Below are 20,858 nucleotides of genomic sequence, written 5' to 3'. Positions count from 1 at the left end.
CCTACTGGCTGGTCACTTAAGCTCGAAGGGGACCAAGGAGAGGATTTCACTATAGGTCTGTTGGCCCACGATGGGTGCAGACATAGAAACTGTAGGAGTTGTCACACCAGCCACTTACCTGGCAAGAGTCGAGCCAAGAATGTGGCACTCTTTTGAGAAGGTGGAGTTTGACATTATTGGTGCCCTAGACCCTCCAACATCTTCAGGCAACCGATGGAATTGTTTCAGGGTTCCTGGTGGCATAGTTCATCACAAATATACAATGAGAACTGTTACTGCTCAGGCAGTGGCTAAGGCCCTACTTGGTATTTTTACCAGAGTAGGATTTCCTAAGGAGGTTGTATCCGACAGGGGATCAAATTGTATGTCCCACTACATGCAAGCCATGTGGAAAACCTGTGGGGTCACCTACATGTTCGCAACTGCCTACCACCCTCAGATAAATGGGTTGGTAGAGAGGTTTAATAGAACCATGACAAGCACGATTGGAGCCTTGGAAGAACCACTGAGAAGAAAGTGAGACCTTCTGCCATGCCTTCTATTTGCCTACATAGAAGTTCCTCAAGCTGAAGTCAGCTTTCCCCTGCGAGTTACTTTAGGGTCATCCAGTCAGAGGACCTTTGGACTCGACTTACGAGTGTCTGGCGCGTGCTCCTTCCCTCAAGCCAGTACAAATTACTGACTATGTGCTTGGTCTCAGACAGAGAATGGCACTTATGAGGAGGCTTTTGGGAATTAAAAAGCTGGTCAAGCTCTGGTTAAGCAATGGCATGCCCAGAAGGCAAACATGGTGGTGTTTACTACAGACCACCAAGTTTTCATGTTCCCAGTAAGACAGAGGCTCTTACAGGACAGATAAACAGGACCCTTCTCTGTTGTGGGAAGACATGGAGCGGTCAATTATTTTGTAGACTTGCAAAACCCCCAAGGAGGCCTCTAGGGTCTTTCATGCCAGCCCTCTGAAGGCTTAGGTTTCCAGACCAGAGATAGGAGCTTCACTCTTATCCTTTGATCAAGAAGAGGAGAGTGAGCCTCTCCCAGATCTTCCAAGGGAACCCTCCCCCTCCTTCAGATGGGTCAGTAGAAGGGGTAAGCTCTCTACTAATCTGACAATACAGGAGGAGTGCAAAGCTTTAACTCGCCTTGCCCCTCTGTTCTCACTTACACCAGATTGGCCCCCTTGGAGCCAGCATGACCTGGACACGGGTGATAGTGTACCGGTTAAAAGCAGGGACTACAGGATGCCAGATAATGTGAGGAATCACATAAAAGAAGAGGTTGAAAAGATGCTTGACCTTTATGTTTGGTACAAGACTTGTCTTTCGCATTTGAGAATCCCAATTGAAAGAAGATTTATGGTTCTTTGTGTGTTTTGTCTGCAAAGATGGGGTGTTTCTACTGTGAGCAGCCAGTCGTCCAAGTAGGGGTACACTGGTATTGACTCCCTGCGCAGGTGTGCCGCCACCACAGCTAGTACCTTGGTAAATACTCTTGGTGCTGAAGCTATTCCGAAGGGTAGCACCTTGAATTGGTCGTGCTGGTTTGCTACTTTGAACCGCAAGAGTTTTCTGTGCGCTGGGAGAATTGAAATATGAAAATAGGCATCTTTCATACCCACTATCTCTCCCACACCGCCTCCCCTGTTTTAGTAGGGGAATTGCCTCTTGTAGCGTGGTCATGCAGAACTTTTGTGGCTTTACATAAGTGTTTGCAGGGCGCAAGTCTAATACTGGGTGCATAGTTAGATCTTTCTTTGGCATAAGGAAGTATGTTTATTAAACACCCTTGATTACCTCATTGGACGGCACAATCTCAATGGCATCTTTGAGGAGCAGCGCGTGGACTTCTACCATGGTGAGTTCTTCCCTTGTTGTCTTCCTTTGGCGGGGGTGTGGGGTTCGATGGTTTTTCTAAGAGCTCCACACAATAACCTCCTGCTACTGTAGATAACCCCACTTGTCGGTTATTCCCTCCCATGAATTGAAGTTTTAAATGGGTCCCCCTACTGGGGAGGCATGGGAGGGGACCTGTAGCGGGCAGTCATTGTTTGGGAGGCGTTCCTCTACCTCTAGATGTGGAGGATCTCCCCCAGCCTCTTGGATAACCCTGGGACGCTTGACCCTGGTTGTTCCATGACAAATTTTGATTTTTGTTTGTATCCGGACCCACCCCTTTGGCCAGGTTGTTAGTCAGTTGCCCAAGGGATTTGAGCGGATCATATTCTTCTTTGGCTGATTTGAGAGCGTCCTTTACCGCTTTGCTGAATAGTACGGTTGGTTCCAATGGCATGTTGAGTAATGTTGCCTGGTCTAAAGAATGGCGCTTGAGAATGGTTCCTTCCGCAATAATACGGCCCGCATTCGCTGCAGTGTCGAGGTTATTCTCAGCAAGCTGCTGGCAGTGGCTTTGCCCTCAGCTGCTACTAGAACAAGTTTAGATTTTAATGGCTCTGGAGCAGAGTTTATGAGGGCCGTAATCTCGTCCCATTTATGACAGTCATAGCTCGGCACAGTGTGGTACTGTTGTCTATCTAGTTTGAAACGCTGCCGAAGTTGCAACGTTCCTCCCCATGGTATAAAGCTTCTTCCTCTTCTTGTCACGGGGAGCTATTTAAGAGGCTAGTGGTGTACGTGCCCTCTTCGGAGTAGTTGTCACAACTAGCGAATCCAGCTTAAGCCGTCCCCGATATTTAAAGGATCAGATGGCGCCGGGCGGAGTAGTTTTTCTATCCGCAGGTTTACTGCTCTAGTTTAATTGGGCGTCTCCAGTGAAGGTTGGATTCTTCTCTGTACCGACTTCAAGATGCGGATGAACTGGGTAGCAACCTTTTTGTCTCCCTGGATAACTTCGACAAAATCTGTTGTCTTGCTGAGTCTCCTGTGTTTGAATACCGAAGTGCTCAGCTGCTTTGATTAATAACTCATTGACTAAGGGCTGATTATTTTCTGCCTCATCATCACCATCAATATCATAGTATTGATATTCTTCATTATCCCTTTCAGTGTCTGTATGGATGTCAAAGGTCAGCAGAGGTGCAAGATCTTTTTGCTGGTTGCTGGGATGAAGACAATGGCTGGGATGAAGACAGTGGCTGAGATGTGGAAGCCTGATCAGTAGGAGGTGTGATTTGAACATTTTCTATTGCTTGAGGTTTGTTTTCAAAGAAATTTGCAAAAAAAAGTCATTCTGGACATCACCCCATCTATGTCCTCTGCTGACCATAGGGCCGAGCTGGGGATGACCCCTGGGAAGGGTATTGGCAGGGACATGGGGTGTAGGAGTGGGTAGGCTTTTATTTTTTTAAGGCCTCACTTAAGGAACCCTCTTCTCCTTCCTCTGGGACAGTTACAATTTCTTTTGAAGGGGTAGACTTGATCCTATGAACCTTGTCTTTGTTCTTATGAGACTACTCTATGATCAGAGCTTTTTGAGAAAGTTTTTTGGGGAATTAGTATGCTTAAACAGTCCTTCTGGGATATGTTTAACCAGCTGAGATAACCCTGTGTTTTTGGACTTCCGAGCCGGTTTCGACGTAATATGTCGAGTTTAGGCATTGGAAGGGACCTCCACCTCGTTGTTCGGTCAAAGGAGTTTTATGGGCGGCGTCCTTTGTCTTACGGGGCCTGTCATGGGGCGACCAGGACCTAGAGTGCCCAGGGGACAGGGAGTCTACTGATCTCCCCCTAGACGCCGAATCTGGGCGTTTGGTCAGCGGTGCCGACGTGTTGCTGCTGGGTGTGTGCTTAGAGTGGGAAGAGGAAGTGCTCTTGCTGCCGGGTGTTGTCCCCACAACAGAACTGCGGGCCTGTCTTCCAGGGTCGGGGGCTTGCACTTGGGAACTTGGATGTTAACAGTCGCCCTCGCTGTCCGAAAATGCGGTGACGCTGCCGTCGCTGGAGGCTCCCTCCACGTCCATGGCGGCCTCAGCCTGCATGGTGTGATGGGCCCGACGTTTGGTTCTGCGATCTCCAAGTGTCTTATTTCAAGCTCGACAGTGCCCTTTGTCGTGGTCGGCATTCAGATACAGGTTGCACACACTATTCGTCGATCCACAGAAATTTCTTATTACGTGTGGGGCAGAATTTAAAGGGTGTCTTATCCATGTCTGGGAAAGACAGCTGGGAGATAAAGGGAAAGGGTGGGAAACCGCATTGTAAAATGACAGCCCCCCACTCTCAGTACTGTACTGGCCTATGCCCAGTGGGCCTTCTAAGGCCGAAAAGGTCAGTCGAGACTTCGTCCGACGGCGTTGTCTTGTCTCTTGTCTTTTCCACTGTGTCGATGAATAGGACGCTGTCGGAAAGGAAAAGGAGGGAAAGAGTAACTATATTTAAACTTTTCATAAGCAAATGTCGTTAGCCGAAATTTGAACTCCGTGAGAAGCGATCGCGCACGATGACACAAAAAAAACTATCTGAGGGTCCTTGACGCGTGAAGGACCATGGTTACAGTGTACGTCACTAGGGATAGTATTACTGGCACGCCCGGTCGACGTCCATTTGAGTTTGAAAACAAACTAATACTACGGAGCTTCCACTAGATGTCGGCCTATGCACAGCATGTGAATCTAAGCAGATACATTACTCAGCGTAATTGTATTTCTGATGCTTGTATGTGCATAAGCCGACATCTAGTGGAAGATCCGGAGCATTACAGTTTTTTTGAAACTCGAAAAGGGACGTTGAACAGGGTGTGCCAGTAATACTATCCCTAGTCCGACATCCCCCTGTACCTGTTTATTAGCGGTCTGGTCTTATCAACGTAGTAAATGATCGCCCTCCTCACATCTAGTGTGTGGAGTTTCACCTCCTGGAAGAAAACCGGTAGCTCAACAGACTGGTTAACATGGAATTTGGAAATGAACTTAGGTGAGAACCTAGGGTGAGTGCGTAAAACCAGTTTGTCCTTAAGTATAGTAAAGAAAGGATCCTGCACTGACAGAGCTTGGATTTCACTCACCCTTCTTATAAAAGTAATGGCTACTAAGAAGGCAGTTTTGTAAGTCAGGTGTTTAAGACTAGACTTGTGCATGGGCTCAAAAGGGGGGTGGGGGGGGACCCATGACCTTAGCAAGTACCACATTAAGGTCCCAACGTGGCGGTGGGTTAGAAATTGGAGGGTGGAGTCGCTTTACCCCTTCCATAAATGCTTTAACGACTAGCAGTTTCCACCATGACACCTTGTGTAGGAAGTGGTGAAGGCTGACAAGGCTGCCAGGTGTACTTTTAGTGAGTTCAACACGAACCCTGCATCCAGTAAATGGAGCATATAGGTTACAACATTAGAAGGAGTACCATCAAAGGGGTTGATTTGTTTATTCTGGCACCAAATTACGAATTGTTTCCATTTGTCATGGTAACAGTGCCTCGTGTTCGGTTTTCTTGACTCTTTCAAGATATTCATACATCTTTGTGGTAAATTGAGCTGTCCGAACTCTGACTTCAGGAGCCATGCTGCCAAGTTCATCGAGTTGGGCTGAGGATGCATGGTTAGTCCCTCGTGCTGGGAGAGTAGGTTGTACAGGCACAGGAGTTTGATGGGGTTGCACACCGCCAGTTTGCGCAGGTGTGGATACCATGGTTGTCTCGCCCACATAGGAGCAACCAGGATGAGCGTCATTGGTCCCTGTGGATCTTGTTCACCACTTTCCTCATCAGAGGGGTTGGTGGAAAAGCGTAGGCAAATATCCCTGACCAGCTCATCCATAGGGTGTTCCCCTTGGAGTCTGGCTGGGGGAACCTGGATGCGAAGTTTGGGCATTGTCCGTTTTTGCTTCTGGCAAATAGGTCTATTGTGGGGAAACCCCACTGAGAGAAGAGGTCTCCTACAACCTCTTTGTGTAGTCGCCTCTCGTGTTCCTCTGGGAGGGCATCTATGCTCAGAGCATCTGTTAGCGAGTTGAGTTACCCCGGAACATGTTGGGATGACCGGTAAATGTTCCGTTTGAGTGCCCATTTCCAAATTGTCTGGGCAAGCTTGGACAGATTTTGAGAACGAGTGCCCGCTTGTTTATTTAAATAATACATTGCAGTCGTGCTGTCCGTTAGGATCTGCACTGACTGGTTGGATAGGAGTGGTTTGAATGTCCGAAGCGCTCTGAAGACTGTGTGAGACCAGAGACCCTGAGCTGTGTGGTGAAGGTAGTGAGCTGCCAGGGAGGCGTCTGTTGTGACGACGGCCTGCATCTCTGGATCGTAGAAGGGTTTCCCCTTCTTAAGATTTTCTCTTGTCCACCAGCGAAAACTCTGAACCAGTGTTGGCAAAACGACCACTAGATCATCCCACTGGCCACTTGCCTGAGACCACTGTTTTGCCAACCCTTCCTGCATGGGTAGCATGCGCAGGCCCACGTGGAGAACCAGGTAAATGCAAGATGCCATTGTGCCTGGCAAACGCATAGCTTTGCACACCTTTATCTGGCGACCGGTCTGATATGGAGGAATTTGCTGCAACAAATTCCGAATTCTTTCCTCTGATGGAAATGCCAACCCTTCTTGGGTATTTAGAACAGCTCCCAGGAACTGTTTTCAGGTGCTTGGCACCAGGCTTGACTTTCTCGTTGATTGAGAAGCCCAATTGGAAGGAGGTGGTCGATTGTTCTTTGGATGTTTATTCTGCAAATTGGGGGGGGGGGTGGAGGGACTCCCCTGTGATGAGCAAGTCGTCCAGGTAAGGGTACACTGGGATTGTAGCACACCTCCCTGCACCACCACCAATACCTTGGTGAATACCCTTGGAGCCGAGGCGATTCCGAAGGGCAGCACCTTGAATTGGTAATGCTGGTTGTGTATCTTGAAACGCAAGAATCTTCTGTGCACTGGGAACATTGTAATATGAAAATAGGCATCTTTCATATCCAATGTTGCCATTTAATCTCCTTTTATAGTAGAGGGATTGCCTCTTGTAATTTAGTCATGCAGAATTTTTGTGGCTCGACATACTTGTTTGCAGGGCGCAAATCTAATACTGGGTGCATTGTCAGATCTTTTTTTGGCATAAGGAAGTAGGTTGAATAAATACCCCGTTTACCTGGTTGACCAGGACGACTTATGGCGTCCTTTGCTAGCAGAACGGCGATCTCCTCGAGGAGGATCTTCTGGTGTTCTAGCCAGTGTACTTTCTGTCGAGGAGGATGGCCGTGGGGGCGGCCTAGCAACTCTATGCAGTATCCTCCGGACAGCACCCATCTGTCCGAAGTGATCCCCTCCGATGCATGGGTGAAGGTGGAAATGCCCCCCCTACTGGCGATGCATGGGAGGGAACTTTAAGGGGAACGTCACTGTTTGTTGGGTGGCGTACCATCTCTGGAGGGGCTGCCTCTATCCCTAGTGCGACCGCTGCCCTCTGGGGTAGCCTTGTGAGGATTGTTACACCATGAGGTTCCCTGGTTTTGGTAATTTGAACCCCTTTGGGAACTTTGACCTGAAAGCGGCAAAGATTATTATGAACTGCTCGAGTGAGATATGGGGTTTGCAGCGAGGGATACATTCTGCGCTGGATGGATTTTAACTAAGGGATAGCCTGAGTAATGGCTTTCTGGTCTCCTAGTATTTCTTCAGCGAAACCCCTGTCTTCTTGAACACCTTGTGTGTCAATACGAAAGTGGGAAGCCTCCTCCTCCTCCTCCTCCCGCCCCCCCGCCTGGTAACCCGCCTGGTCACCAACAAACTGAGGTTCTGTTTCATCACAATATGAAATCAGGGTCGTACTGTTCCACCACGAAGGGGTCTGTGACCAAGCCCTGAAACGCGGCGTCAGAACAGAGTTTCTTAGCAGGGGGTTTAGAGGACTCGGGTGTTACCTTGAACCCAGAAGGGGCAGAGGTAGGAGGGGTGTTGGAGTAATTACGGAAGTAGTTACTGTCTTTTCATAAAAGTTAGTCATGAATGTTAGCCTTTTCATGACCCTGTCAACGTCTGCTGAGCTCCATTCTTTGGAGCTAGGAATAATAACAGGTTCTGGTTCCTCATCAGTGCCCATATCCTCAACAGTGGGAGAAATGAGTTTTGTTTTCAGGGTAGGTTCAGAAACGTTAGCCTTCCCTGTCTCCTTTGGGGCCTTCTGTTTCTCCTTATGAACATGAGGATGTCATCCCCTCCCCCATGGCTAGAGGAATGTTTTCCAGATTTGTTATGGGCCTCTGAAGGTTTCGACATATCGCATCGAGTTTCGGAGGCGGGATTCGAAGGACGTCTAGTCTCGGGAGTGCGGTCAGATGCGACGCGTCTAGCTTCTTCAGAATGCCGAGCGGTTTTGTCATCCGAAGATCGGGCCTTGGGGGCTGTTGATCGGGCGACACGTTTTGAAGACGGTTGGGTTTTGTCATGAGGCGAACGCAAGTGGGCTCGCCCAGAGGACAAAGATTCATTAGACCACTCTCGTGGTGTTGTCCGGTGCCGTTCGCTCGACACGCGTGTCGATTCACGGCCGGGGCTGATGTGCTTAGTGGTGGTAGGATATGAAGCGCTCTTGCTGCCGGTTGTTGTCCCTACAACGTGGCCACCGGCCAGTCCTTCGGGGTCGGGGACGTGCGTGTCCGAAGTCACCCCTTTGCCCTCACTGTCAGATTCGGTGGCATTGCTGCCATCGCTGAATGTCCCTTCTACGTCCATGGCCTCTAGTTGCCTGGCGTAGTGGTCCCAGCATTTAGTCGAGCGGTCCTTAAGGATCTTCAGCTTGAAGAGCTTGCAAGCTCAACAGATAGCCTCGGGATGTTCTCGTGGGAGATACAGATTACACGTAAGGTGCTTATCCACCCAGGGAAACCTCCTATTACATTTAGGGCAGAACTTGAATGGAGTACTCTCGATATGGCAAAAAATGGCAGCGGGCGAGTATATGTATGAAAGGGGGAATAGAAAGCCTGTATGACCACCCACCACTCCCTACTGTATAGGGCCGAGGCCAAAGGCCTTCCGAGGCCCGGAGTCTGTTGTGACAGTCTCGACTCATGACTTCAATTTTCACCGGCGTCAGTCTTCGTGGAAGGGAAAGGAGAAGTAATAATGGTAATTGTTAAATATAAACGGCTCAGTGCCGAAGGAAATCCGCAACATGCGTCCGACTAGTATGGTGGAAAAAAACCAATCTAAGGGTCGTACACACGTGAGGGATCATGGGTACAGGGGACGTCACACTAGGGATAGTATTACTGGCACGCCCTGTTCGACGTCCCTTTTCGAGGTTCGAAAAACAAACTAACGCAGCTTCCACCAAAAGTCAGCCTATGCACAGCATGTGATCTAAGCAGATTTCACAAACATCAGAAGAACAAGTTACTTACCAACTGGTAACGTTCTTTCGATTGGATGTTCCTCCAACGTATTCCTCATCTTAGATGTATTCCATCCAGCTTTGCAGCTCTTCGGAAATGTTTTCGGCAGAGGGCGCCGTGCGTCGATGTCGTCGAGTCGATGGTCCCTCGAAGGCCTCCGTCGACGGTGACGTCATCGGGTGTATAAGTAGCACGCGGGGCGCCCGTTGGCCTCAGTTCTGTTTTTCCCCTCTTTTGTATCTGTGATCTTGTACTGTGTAGATTGTGCCGGCAGACAGGTATCAGCCTTGCGAGATTTGAGATGGCAATAACCCGGAAAAAATCTACAGAGGGGTAGGTTGGGAGGGCGATGAGGAATACGTTGGAGGAACATCCAATCGAAAGAACGTTACCAGTTGGTAGGTAACTTGTTCTTCGAGTGGATTGTGTCCTCCAACGTATTCCTCATCTTAGATAGGCTCCCAAAGCAGTATTTTGCATAGTTCCTCTGGAGGAGGGGTCAGATTTTTTTCCCCACCAATGCCTTTAGATGGCGGAATAAAGCTCTGCTTTTCCAAAAGTCAGCTCCCTAGACTGGGAAGCATCCAGGCTATAGAATTTTGAGAAGGTGTGATGTGAAGACCAAGTTGCTGCTTCGCAAATGGACCTTATTGGGACACCTCTTTGAAGGGCTGTGGAAGAGGCGATGCCTCTGGTGGAATGAGCCCTTAACCCTTCTGGTGGGTCTTTTTGTGCTAGTCTGTAGCATTCTGAAATGCAAAGCTTGATCCAGCGTGAAATTGTATGTTTTGTTACTGATTGACCCAGTTTTCTCCCTGTGTAGCCTATAAACAACTGGTTATCCACTCGAAGCCTAGAAAGTCTAGAGATGTAAAAGCTTAAAGCTCTTTTTGGGTCCAGTCTGTGTAATCTTTCTTCCTCAGAGGATGAGGTGGAGGATAGAATGAAGGTAAAAAAAAATTCTGACTTAAATGATAATCAGATATTACTTTCGGTAAAAATGATGGTTTAACCCTCAATACAACTGTCCTTATGGAACACAGTATAGGGTGGCCCAGAAGACAATGCCTGCAATTCGCTCACTCTTCTTGCTGATGTTAGACCAACTAAAAAGGCTGTTTTCCATGTTAATAATCTTAATGGACACATGTGCATAGGCTCAAAAGGGGCACACATTAAGAATTTTAAGGCTAAATTTAGATCCCAAATTGGTACTTGAAACGGGTGAGGAGGAAACACATTAGTGAGACCTTTTAAGAATTGTGTTAAAGGAATTTTGAAGTAGGAGCATTCTTCCGATGAGCGCTTGAAAATGGAAAGCGCTGCAAGGTAACCTTTTATTGTTCTGATATTCAGACCCCTATGTGCTAGGGTCAGAAGAAAAGATAGTACTTCCGGAATAGAACATAGAAAAGGATCGACATTCTTTTCCCTGCACCAGTTGCAAAACTTCTTCCAACGGCAACGGTACAGAGACTTTGTTGCTGGCCTTCTTGCCGAAAGCAACACCTCCATATCATCTGGAAGGTTCCAATCCCTGTATCTCAGCCTTTCGGATACCAAGCATGAAGGTTGAGTGTTCTGACCTCTGGGTGGAGAACCTGACCTTCCATTTGAGAGAGAAGGTTCTCTCTCTCTGAGGAAGACGTACTGGAGGACAGATGGATATATCTAGAAGGTCTGGATACCACGTTCTCCTGGCCCAATCCGGAGCAATTAGGATCATGCGGTTCCCGAAACGTCTCAGCCTCCCGATGACCTGAGGAATGACGGGAATCTGAGGCAATGCGTACAATAGTGGGAAATTCCAATCCACCACGAACGCGTCCCCCAGGGCTCCTCTCGGGGGAAATTCCCTTGAGCAATACATTCGCTTTTTCGGTTGGTACTGGTTGCGAATAGGTCTACCTGAGGGGTTCCCCAAAGGGCGAAGATCTCTTGAATGACTTCCTGAGCCAATTCCCATTCGTGGTATACTGTGCTCTGCCTGCTCAGAGCATCTGCCGTCATATTCTCTTCCCCGGCTAGATGAATTGCCTTTAAAGAGATTCCTTCTTGAATCGCCCAATACCAGAGCTGTATTGCCTCTCTGCACAGGGGTAGTGACCCCACACCACCTCTTCTGTTTAGGTAGTGCATGGCCACTGTGTTGTCCGTCATTATCAGGACATTCTTTCCCATGACAGATGGCAGGAAAGCCTTCAGCACTAGTCCGATTGCCCTCAGATCCAAAAGGTTGATATGTAGTTTGGACTCCGATGGAGACCAACGAGTTTATTGTCAAATCGTTGGCATGTGCTCCCCACCCCAGGAGTGAGGCGTCCGTCACTACTGTGATCTCCGGCCATGGTTGCCAAAAAGGTTCTCCCTTTAGGATGTTCTCTGCACCGGTCCACCAAAGAAGGTCTTGTCTGACCTTGTTCGGAATCTGAAGAACCGTCATTTGACCCGAGAACTGGGACCACTGAGTCTTTAGGGCCCATTGAAGGGATCTCATCCTCAAGCGTGCCTCTGGCACCAGAAAGATGCAGGATGCCATGAGGCCGAGTAACCTTAAAAAGTCGTAAGCCTGGAGATTTTGGGCATTTTGAAACCATCTGAAGAATATCTTGAGCCCTCGTCTTGGGAGGTGAGCTCTTTCCCAAGGATGTGTCTAATACAGCTCCTTTGTACTGAAGCTGTTGGGAAGGTGTCATTTGAGACTTCTTTAAATTGAGGGAGAAGCCCAGTTTGTGGAGGAAGTGGCAGGTGACTTTCAGATGATCCAGTGCTTGCTCGGCAGAGCACGCTCTGATCAACCAATCGTCCAGGTAGGGATAGACATGAATCCCCCCTCTCCTGAGGTGCGCTGCCACCACTACCATTAACTTGGCGAAGCCCCTCGGGGCGGAGGTCAACCCGAATGGCCGGACTCGAAACTGATATTGTGCGTCGCCAACTACGAACCTCAGGTATTTTCTGTGTTTGAGATGAATCAGCACATGAAAATAAGCATCCTGGAGGTCCAATGACACCAACCAGTCCTGGAGTTGAAGGATCTGTCGAGCATAGAATATCACTCAAAACGCTGGCCCTTACACACAAAGCCAGAGCTAACCTTGCTCCAGCATACCTTACCAACCAACCAACTCACACCTCACACCTCCTCTAGACCACTCAGAGTAGCACAAACTAACACCATGACCATTCCGAGATTCAAACTTCATAATTCGGGTGGAGCTAGCTTCCCTGTACAAGCTTCCAAACTATGGAACACCATCCCTGCGCCTTTACGAGCAGAACCCTCATTTAACCGGTTCAAACATAACACAAAGTGTTGGCTCCATAACTTGGACTACATGTCAGACTAACCTCTTGACCCTAGCATGACGGACTGCTGCCAGCTCACTTTGTAATTCATTGTATCTTTGTATGCACCTTCTATATTATGTTTGTTCTAACTGTAACTGCATTAGAACTTTTTGCTGACTGCGTTGCTTGTACCTTCCTGTAACTGTAATGCAACTCTTTAACGAACTTATGCGCCCTTATGCCTCCGGGCCTGGTTGCGCTTTATAAATAAATAAATAAAAATACAAGGGCCTGAAGGATCTGATACCATCTTGAACTTGTCCTTCCTGAGGAACTTGTTCAAGTTTCTTAAGTCCAAGATGGGTCTCAGTCCTCCGTACTTTTTGGGGATAAAAAAAAAAACCAGCGAGTACCAACCCTTGTTCCTCTCCGCTGCAGGTACTGGTTCTATAGCACCTTTCTCCATCAGGGTTAGAACTTCCTGCTGTAGGAGCGGGTTTGAAAGTTTCAACGGGTGTCTCCCTGGTGGATTGCTTTGAGGTTGCTTTAGAAAAGGAAGGCAATAGCCTTGGGCTATTATTTCTAGAGCCCAAACATCTGAAGTAATGGCTCGCCATTCTTGCAGATGCTGCGACAGCCTGCCTCCTACAGGTGTTTTGTGGTGCAAGTCCTCTAAGTGGTTTTGTGGCGGATGTTGCAGCTGCTGATGGCAAAGAGGCTGCAGCTGGAGCTGGCTTAGCACGTTTTCCTCGTCCACCACGAGTGGCCTTTCTTTGGCCCCTTTGACTGGCCATTCCCCTCGTCTTCCCGTATGAGGTGTAATAACGATAGGATCGTCCCCTCCATGATAGACCTTGCGCACGAAAAGGCTGAGGTTGCCTAATAGCAGCTCCTAAAGATTTTGCCACTGCTTTTGTGGTCTGCAACACCTCAAGGCTCTCGTCGGCCTTGTTGCCAAAAAAGTGAGACCCGTTAAAAGGCATGTTCAGGAGGCGGTTCTATGCATCGGTGCAAAACCCGACTTCTGTAACCACGCAAACCTGCGCATTACCGTGCTAGTGCCCATGGACCTGCTTACACTATCCGCAGTGTTCAATCCAGATTGAAGGGATTCCTGCATGGCCTCCTTTCCATCTCTAACAATGGCTAGGAAAACTTCCCTTTCTTCCCCTTCTGGTATGTGCTCCACCGACATTGCGATGCACTCCCACAGAGTGTATGAACATTTTGCCAAAGCACATGTGGAGTTGGCAGATTTTAATGCCATGCTCCCGGCTGAAAATACCTTCCGTGCCCAACCATCCACACGCTTATCGTCCCTGTCTGGAGGGATAGACCGGTGCGCAAGTTTGTTGGAAGCTGTGGCTGCCTGTATGACCAAACTCTCGGGAGTTGGATGTTTTGACAGATAGCCGGGGTCGCTACTGGCTGGGCTGTATTTTGATTTTATTTACCGGAGGAATAGAATCCAGAGTTTCCCCAGTTCTTGGCCACCCTGTTTTGTAAGGCTACATGAAAAGGTAGTACTGGGTCTTCAGTGGGACCATGGTCCAATATGTCTTAAATCGTCCTGGACGAATTGGGCTGGTGGTCTAGCCCATCCCAAGTAATCTACCACCTTGGTCATAAACTGACAGTAAGATGGACTGGCATGCTCGCCTGGATCTGGTCTACCAAAGTCATTCTCAGGAGAGGTGTCAATGCCACTTGCATTGTGTAAAGGCTCCACCAAATCCCTCATTCTGCTTTCCTCAGAAATCAAGCATTCTGGGACATTTGGGGTGCCATATTACAATCCAAAAGGTACATTTTCCTCCTCGGATCTCTCCTGTTCCTCAAAAATTACGGTTAAGGATTTGAAAAACTCCTTCCTAGGGAGAAACCTTCTCTGGGAGAGGAGGAGGAAGAGGTGTAGTACCAGGCTCTGAAGAAACTACATGCTCTGTAACTTTCTCCTTTTCTGGCTGCCCAGGCTTGGTTGGAGCCTTTGGCGCCTTGGGTTTCGGCGTCAATAAAGGCGTCGATGACAGTTGTCGACAGGGTCTGCTTCAAGGGCGTCTAGGCGGCCTTCAACGGTTTCCCCTTCGAGGTGTGATGGTCTCGGACGGCGTCGGTGACCTCGAGCGGTCGACTCAACCGTTTTTCACTCAGCGTCCTGGAAGGTTCCCTATCCTTCCTTTTACGATCACCCGGGCTCGAGGGCGTGCGAGTGTCGGAGCGATGACGCTCCCGGCCGGCTTCCGAAGAAGGCGCGGACCGAGGCTTCACCTTCCCAAACACCTCCATCATTTTGACCCTGAATGCTTCCCACTGTTCGGTAGACGAATGTTGTGGGGCATTTCATTTTCGGAGACTCCTCTGACGGCGAGGTGGAGAGAGACCTATGGCGTCCTTTCTTCGACTTTTTCGACGAAGACGACAAGCGATGATAATCGCTTCGGGATCTAGATCGATGCCTTTTGCGTTGAGGAGATTTTTTCGCCATGGGGTCTCGACTCGACGCTAGAGGCTTTTCGATCCTTCCGACCTACCTGTAGCTTTCCTCTCCTTTCTCGCAAGGCCTTCCCCGTCATCGCCTGACACTTGGAACAGGCCTCCATGTCGTGGCCTTCCCTGAGACACCACAAACACTCGTGGTGTGGGTCCGTGATCGACATATTTGAGCCGCACGACTTGCATTTCTTAAAACCCATCTCGGGGTCGTGGTCGGCGTCGATGACAAGAACATAATTACTTCTCGTTATATTATATTTCCTGACAGAACTCGAGGCGCGCCGAATGTCCGAAGCAACTTAACTGCAGAAAAACGGAACTGAGGCCAACGGGCGCCGCGCGTGCTACTTCTACACCCGATGACGTCACCCTCTATGGAGGCCTTCGAGGAACCATCGACTCAACAACATCGACACACAGCACCCTCTGCCGAAAACATTTCCGAAGAGCAGCAAAGCTGGATGGAATACATCTAAGATGAGGAATACGTTGGAGGACAAATATCAATGTTACAAGTGATACCCAGCCCAAATTTGGCCAGGATATCACTTGTAACAAAAAGGTTACAAGGAATTGAATGCCGAAATGTCCAAAAAAGGGCTCAGTACTGGGAGGGAAAAACCAATAGCAGTTAAGGGGTTTAACTAACTTGTGAGTGGATGTGCGATTCAAGTAGCCATTTAAGTCTGTATGGGAATCCCTGAAAAACTATCTGAAAATGTATGATTGTATGTTTATAAATTAATGTAATGCATTAATCCCTGGTTTCAAAATAAAGTACAAAACTCACCTGTAACTACAGGGTTGACTGAGAGTGTAGGGAATGAAGCAGAGGTCTGTTCAGAAGCGTTTATTCTTCCATCTACAGCAGACCAAGCAGCTGAAAACCAAATCAACAGTTTATTCATTGAGATGAGGGCTATCTTAAAATCTGACAAATCTAAACACAGCAAAAAGAAGTCGATGTTAACAGGTGTCACATTTAAAAGTTACTTGCATCAATGATCCCTCCTGAGATTTAACCTCTTCTCGAAGAGAATCCTTCAACAAAGTTATGTTCCAGAATAGACAAATACGCAACCACTACTTCCAATGATGAGGGCTAGCAGGAATCACGGATGAATTTACAGATTTCTAGAATACCTGCACTATTTGCAATTCAGTTATCCTCAAAATCTAATGAGTTTCAGGTGGCTTAAAAATAACAGCAGAACTCCCTTCTAATCTGCTAAACGAAATTAAGGCATTTCCTTGACAGTTTTTCAATAACAATGTCAATTTATAGATGAAGTCTAGAATCCAAAGAAGCAAAAAGTACAAGATACACACTGTACTTGCATAAGCAGCCATTATTCTCCCCCACCCCCCTTCCTCATGCTGTCTCCTGGCCGCAGGGCCACCTCCAGAAACAATCTTGGTATAAAAAATACATTTTTAAGAGGCAAGTTGTTGGGCAAGATTTTCACATTTGTGATAAATCTTCCTGCGTCAACCCCAGAACTTTTTGCTTGGGCTTTGGGATTATTTCTTCTTGTCCCTAGGCGAGTGGGAATCTTTCTCCTCTCACCACTCTTTATGGGGGACCTTTTTATGTCTCTTCATAGTGTATCGTTGGAGTGAGAGTTATAGTTTACTATAACTTTTGGGCTTAGGCTGGGTTGCCCCTCTGGGCTTCCCAGTTAATTTCTCTTCAATGTACTTGAGTCAACTACTTTTCCCAAGTGGTAAATAAGGAGTTTCATCTTATTTTCATTTTATATAGTGATCCAGCATTTCCCACCTTATGTGGAGTACTGGGGGCAATACAATGTTCTGTGAGAAACCAGAGGCCATTCTCCCAACTAGACCTCGACAATCCCTTAAGGTGGCCAGGGAAGGACTGGCACTCATCCCAACCCTGGAGGCAGACAAGCGAGGAAGGATCACCTGGGCAGGGGAGCCCAGGGTTATGCTCGGGGGAATACCCCAGGTGAGACGCAGCATTATACCAGGAGTGAATGCGAGAAGGACAAAGTCCCAAAGGCCTTTGTAGGTCATACTACATCTACCTCCCTTCTACCCAAAGAATCTCCCTTAACTGTATCCAATGACCCATCCACATCTGGTACATCCCCTAGAAGTCCAAACCCTGTTGCATTCGGAAACCAAATCTCCTAGAATCCCTGTTTCCTACCCAAATACTTCCAGTCATTCTTCGCACATGTCCCTCTGATTATTTCCCCCGAACTCCCAGTCTTTGACGAAACACTACCATTCCCACAATCCCCCCTGTTCATTTCACGCTAATAATCCGTTATTCCCGTTTGTATCACCAACCCTACAAACCTCACCCTTCTGAGTTTACCAAAATCCCTAGTATGAGGGCTAGAATTCCATACACCTTTTCCCCATCCTATCACGTAGGATGTTTAGAATCTTGAACCACTCCCCTCTTTCCGACAATTTTGCACACCGTGACAGACGACTAACACCAAAGCCGTTCACCTGACATGTCCCAACGCAAGGGTCAGGCAACTGACAGTAACCACGCACACCTGACAACCCTTTACTACTGTGTTGAGTCCAAGGTTGCAAGTGGCAACATTAGATGAACGCAATACCTTGGGAACAAAGAACTTGTGTGTGTTCGAAACCTTGGAGAAAGCCCAGAGAAGGGCCAGCTGCAGAGTGGTCACGAGTGCTCATTCGTGAGGACTCTCGCTGGCCCCTTTTGTGTTGAAACTGCAAATACCACAAGCCTCTAGGAAAGGGTGGCGTGCGATGGTCATACAAGGATCACATCAAATCCCTTGTACAATCAAAAGTCTGACGCATTGCTCAAAGAAAGCTAGGGGAAGGTAACCCAGCTTTCTGAGGCGATTGTGAATTTGGTGAAATAAGGCAAGTGTGAACCTGATGGAGGGATGCCAAAAGAAAGCTAGGCAAAGGGAACCCACGCTTTCTGATGAGATGAAGCAAATCATGAACTGTATTAGAAACTCATGAACTGTGTTAATGATGGCTATGTTAACCCAAAGGAGGGATGCCATAGGAAAAGCTAATGAGCGTGAATCCCGCATTGTGATAAAGCAAAGTGAACTGTGTTTGGCAAACGTGAGCCCGGCTGAGGGATGCCTGCGAGTTGGGGTGAAGAGCAATATACACGTGAACATTGTGTCGACAAGAGTGAACCCGGCTGAGGGTTTTCCACCATGAGAAGTTGTTTAAAAGACATTAAGGCTCTTGAATATTGTAAGCTGCATTTGAAAGGCAGTAGTGAACCAGACGGCGGGAGATCCAATCGGCGAAGGAGCAATCGTCCAAGGTGCAAGATTACGGAGGGAACTTTTGTTGTTTGTTTTGATCCATCAGGCCTTCTAAGCCAAGAGACTTTTCAGAGAAGAAACTTAGCCCCTGAAGGTCCTGGAATCGTTGAACTGGAATTGTGAACCTTGTGCTGGAGAGGCCCAGGAGTGTGCTGTGCTCAGACGTCCTGCCTTGTGCTGTGCTAAAAACGTGGGGGGGGGGGCCCAGCCATACCATCCTCACTTATCCTTTTGTGAACACTTCTTTCTTTTCTGGTGAACATTATCCCACACTTTCTATAACTTGGTGGTAAGAATTTACTTGAATGGCTGGTGGTAGTGGTTTTACCTTAGTCAGACAATCCAGCTTATAGCGATTTTGCAATCCTCGAGAAAAGCTGGAAAAACACGTTTTTTAAAAAAAGGGGCAAAAACTTCTGTTTTTGCAGAAACGACTGCTTTTATAGAAAAAAAAAAGCACAAGGAGACATGCTCTCACTATTTTTAAGTAATGGAATGCGCAAGCACATCTCATCACCTGCGCCAAAGAAATAGCCCAATGCACAAAGGACATCAGAATGGGTGCATCTTATAGGCAGTCAGATGGCCTTTCACCAGTTTGTGGATTTGCGCAAATCGGGGAGAATTTCTACACGCGCATCCGGCATTAACAACGTGCAGAAAACTATGGCAACCTGATGGCACCTGCTTTGCTTTGAATAGGAACGGGGCAGAGGGGGTGGTCACACTGCATAACTGGGTCTTTCCTGCAACTTAAATTTTTTTGTACTTTTTTGCGTGGCAGCAGAGGTGAACCACTGCTGTCTCACTTGCATTTCTTTTCCTCAAACTGGATAGAAATGCTTTTTTTTTCCAAATCGCATTTTACAGTGACTGTCACAGTGAAATGTGCAGGGAGCCCGTTTAACATATTTGCCAGAAAGCGCTTCCAACACCAATACATTCAAGGCGGTTGACCAGTACATTAGATGCGGTACAGCTTAGCCCCGTGGAAATGCGCAGGTCACCGTTGAGAATAATGTGACAGGCCCATTTAAAAAAAATGAGTCATCTAAAAATGGCATATCCTCCATTTTATTTTTAGATGCCTTTTTTGTGAGGATCTGGGCCAAAATGTAAATTTTTTTAAAAGAGGGAAAGGAGAGAAAGGGGGAGTGATGGGACAGATGGGGAGTGATATGCAAGAAAGCACTGGGAGAGTTTTGAGTCAGAGAGGGAAGTAGTGGGAAAGAGCAAAGAGGAATAAGTGGAGCAGTGGGCCAGAAATCAGAGCAGGAACAGACCAGAAAGCATAGGGAGTGCAGACTACAGGGGGAGCGGTTGGCCAGAAAGACGTACTGAGCTGCAGATTGGGAGAATGCATGCAAGAAGCAGCAAGAAAGAATGAAGGACTGTATACTGCGGGAGGAATTGAGAGCATGATTTGGAGTGTGGCAGCGACTGGGGAGTGCAAATTGTGACTTGGCTATGTGACAACACATGAGTATGTGCATGATTGAGAGCGAGAGGTTCAGGAGTGTAAATTGTGCTGGGAAACAGTTGAGTGTGAGGGGTGTTAGAGGTGGTTGCGTGATTGGGGAATAAAGAAGGGGAATATTTCCACCATTGTAGCCGATTATGATCAAGACAGTTATTAAAATTGGCATACACTAAACCAAAAAAACAAATTACTTGTAACCGGGTTAGTTTGGTACCTGTCCCTCTGAAATGAGCAGTTACGAAAGTGCTTACTTTGAAAGTATTTTGCCCTTCTAAAAAGTAGATTTTACTCACCAGTGAATTGGTTCCCCCACTTCCCAAAGGTACTGCTGTTGGTTTCACCTAACAATTTCTTTCGGAATACAAGTGTACAAGTTCACCAACTGGGTCTTGCTTCCCATGGCCTGCTGTATAGCCGGTCTAGAATAAGTCTACATTGGGTTTTACCTACCTTGAACAACATTGGGTCATTCTCAATGTGTAACATTTGGTTTTGCTTTCCTGGTCTGCTTTATACAGATTCGAAAACAGTCTTAGGCCTATACATACCTTTTAAGTTGCTGGTAGCGCCTTTCAAAAGTATACAGGCCTTACACACCTTGATTAGCTGCTGCCCATCTAAACTTGTAACCCTGGGCTGTGCATTCCTGAATTGCTTTGGTGTTATTCAAGTCAGGTAAACAATTGGTAAGCTTTTACACTCATTCAGTTAAGCGATGATAAAACAGTACCAACACTTTTACATTTTAGAGGGGGAGAGGGGGACACCATTCAAATTTGATAAAAGCAACTTGTACACTTTTTAGAGGGGCAGAATGCAACTCAAAAGGCAAGCATAAGCAATGACATGTAACAACTTCTTTCACAGAGATACAGTTATTACACTAACATCTTTAGCAAGTAAGTACCGTTACAATTATACTTTCAAGGCAGAATCCTTTTCTTATGCAGTCCTTACCTAGTCTATTGCGCGAGTTCTCTCAGAGGCAGAAGAGGGACCCTAGTGGTATAAGTAC

The 20,858-nt window shown here is 47.4% G+C and overlaps 1 protein-coding gene across 2 annotated transcripts in view; it reads right to left on the bottom strand.

Moving 5' to 3' along the window:
• MTDH (metadherin) overlaps positions 1-20,858 on the bottom strand; it is a 462,606-nt gene that overhangs the window by 267,246 nt on the left and 174,502 nt on the right. The window contains exon 6 of one of the 2 annotated variants that reach the window (XM_069621403.1): positions 15,849-15,938. The exons of the other annotated variant lie outside the window; for it this stretch is intronic. Within the exon in view, the coding sequence (XP_069477504.1) occupies positions 15,849-15,938 (90 nt within the window). The remainder of the gene's footprint in view (positions 1-15,848; positions 15,939-20,858) is intronic. 2 annotated transcript variants of the gene reach the window in all.

Source organism: Ambystoma mexicanum, chromosome 5q, assembly GCF_040938575.1.
Source record: "Ambystoma mexicanum isolate Mex_15411 chromosome 5q, UKY_AmexF1_1, whole genome shotgun sequence".
Taxonomy (NCBI): domain Eukaryota; kingdom Metazoa; phylum Chordata; class Amphibia; order Caudata; family Ambystomatidae; genus Ambystoma; species Ambystoma mexicanum.
The sequence above is the reverse complement of the archived record's forward strand: the minus strand, read 5'-3'. Positions and strand labels throughout refer to the sequence as shown.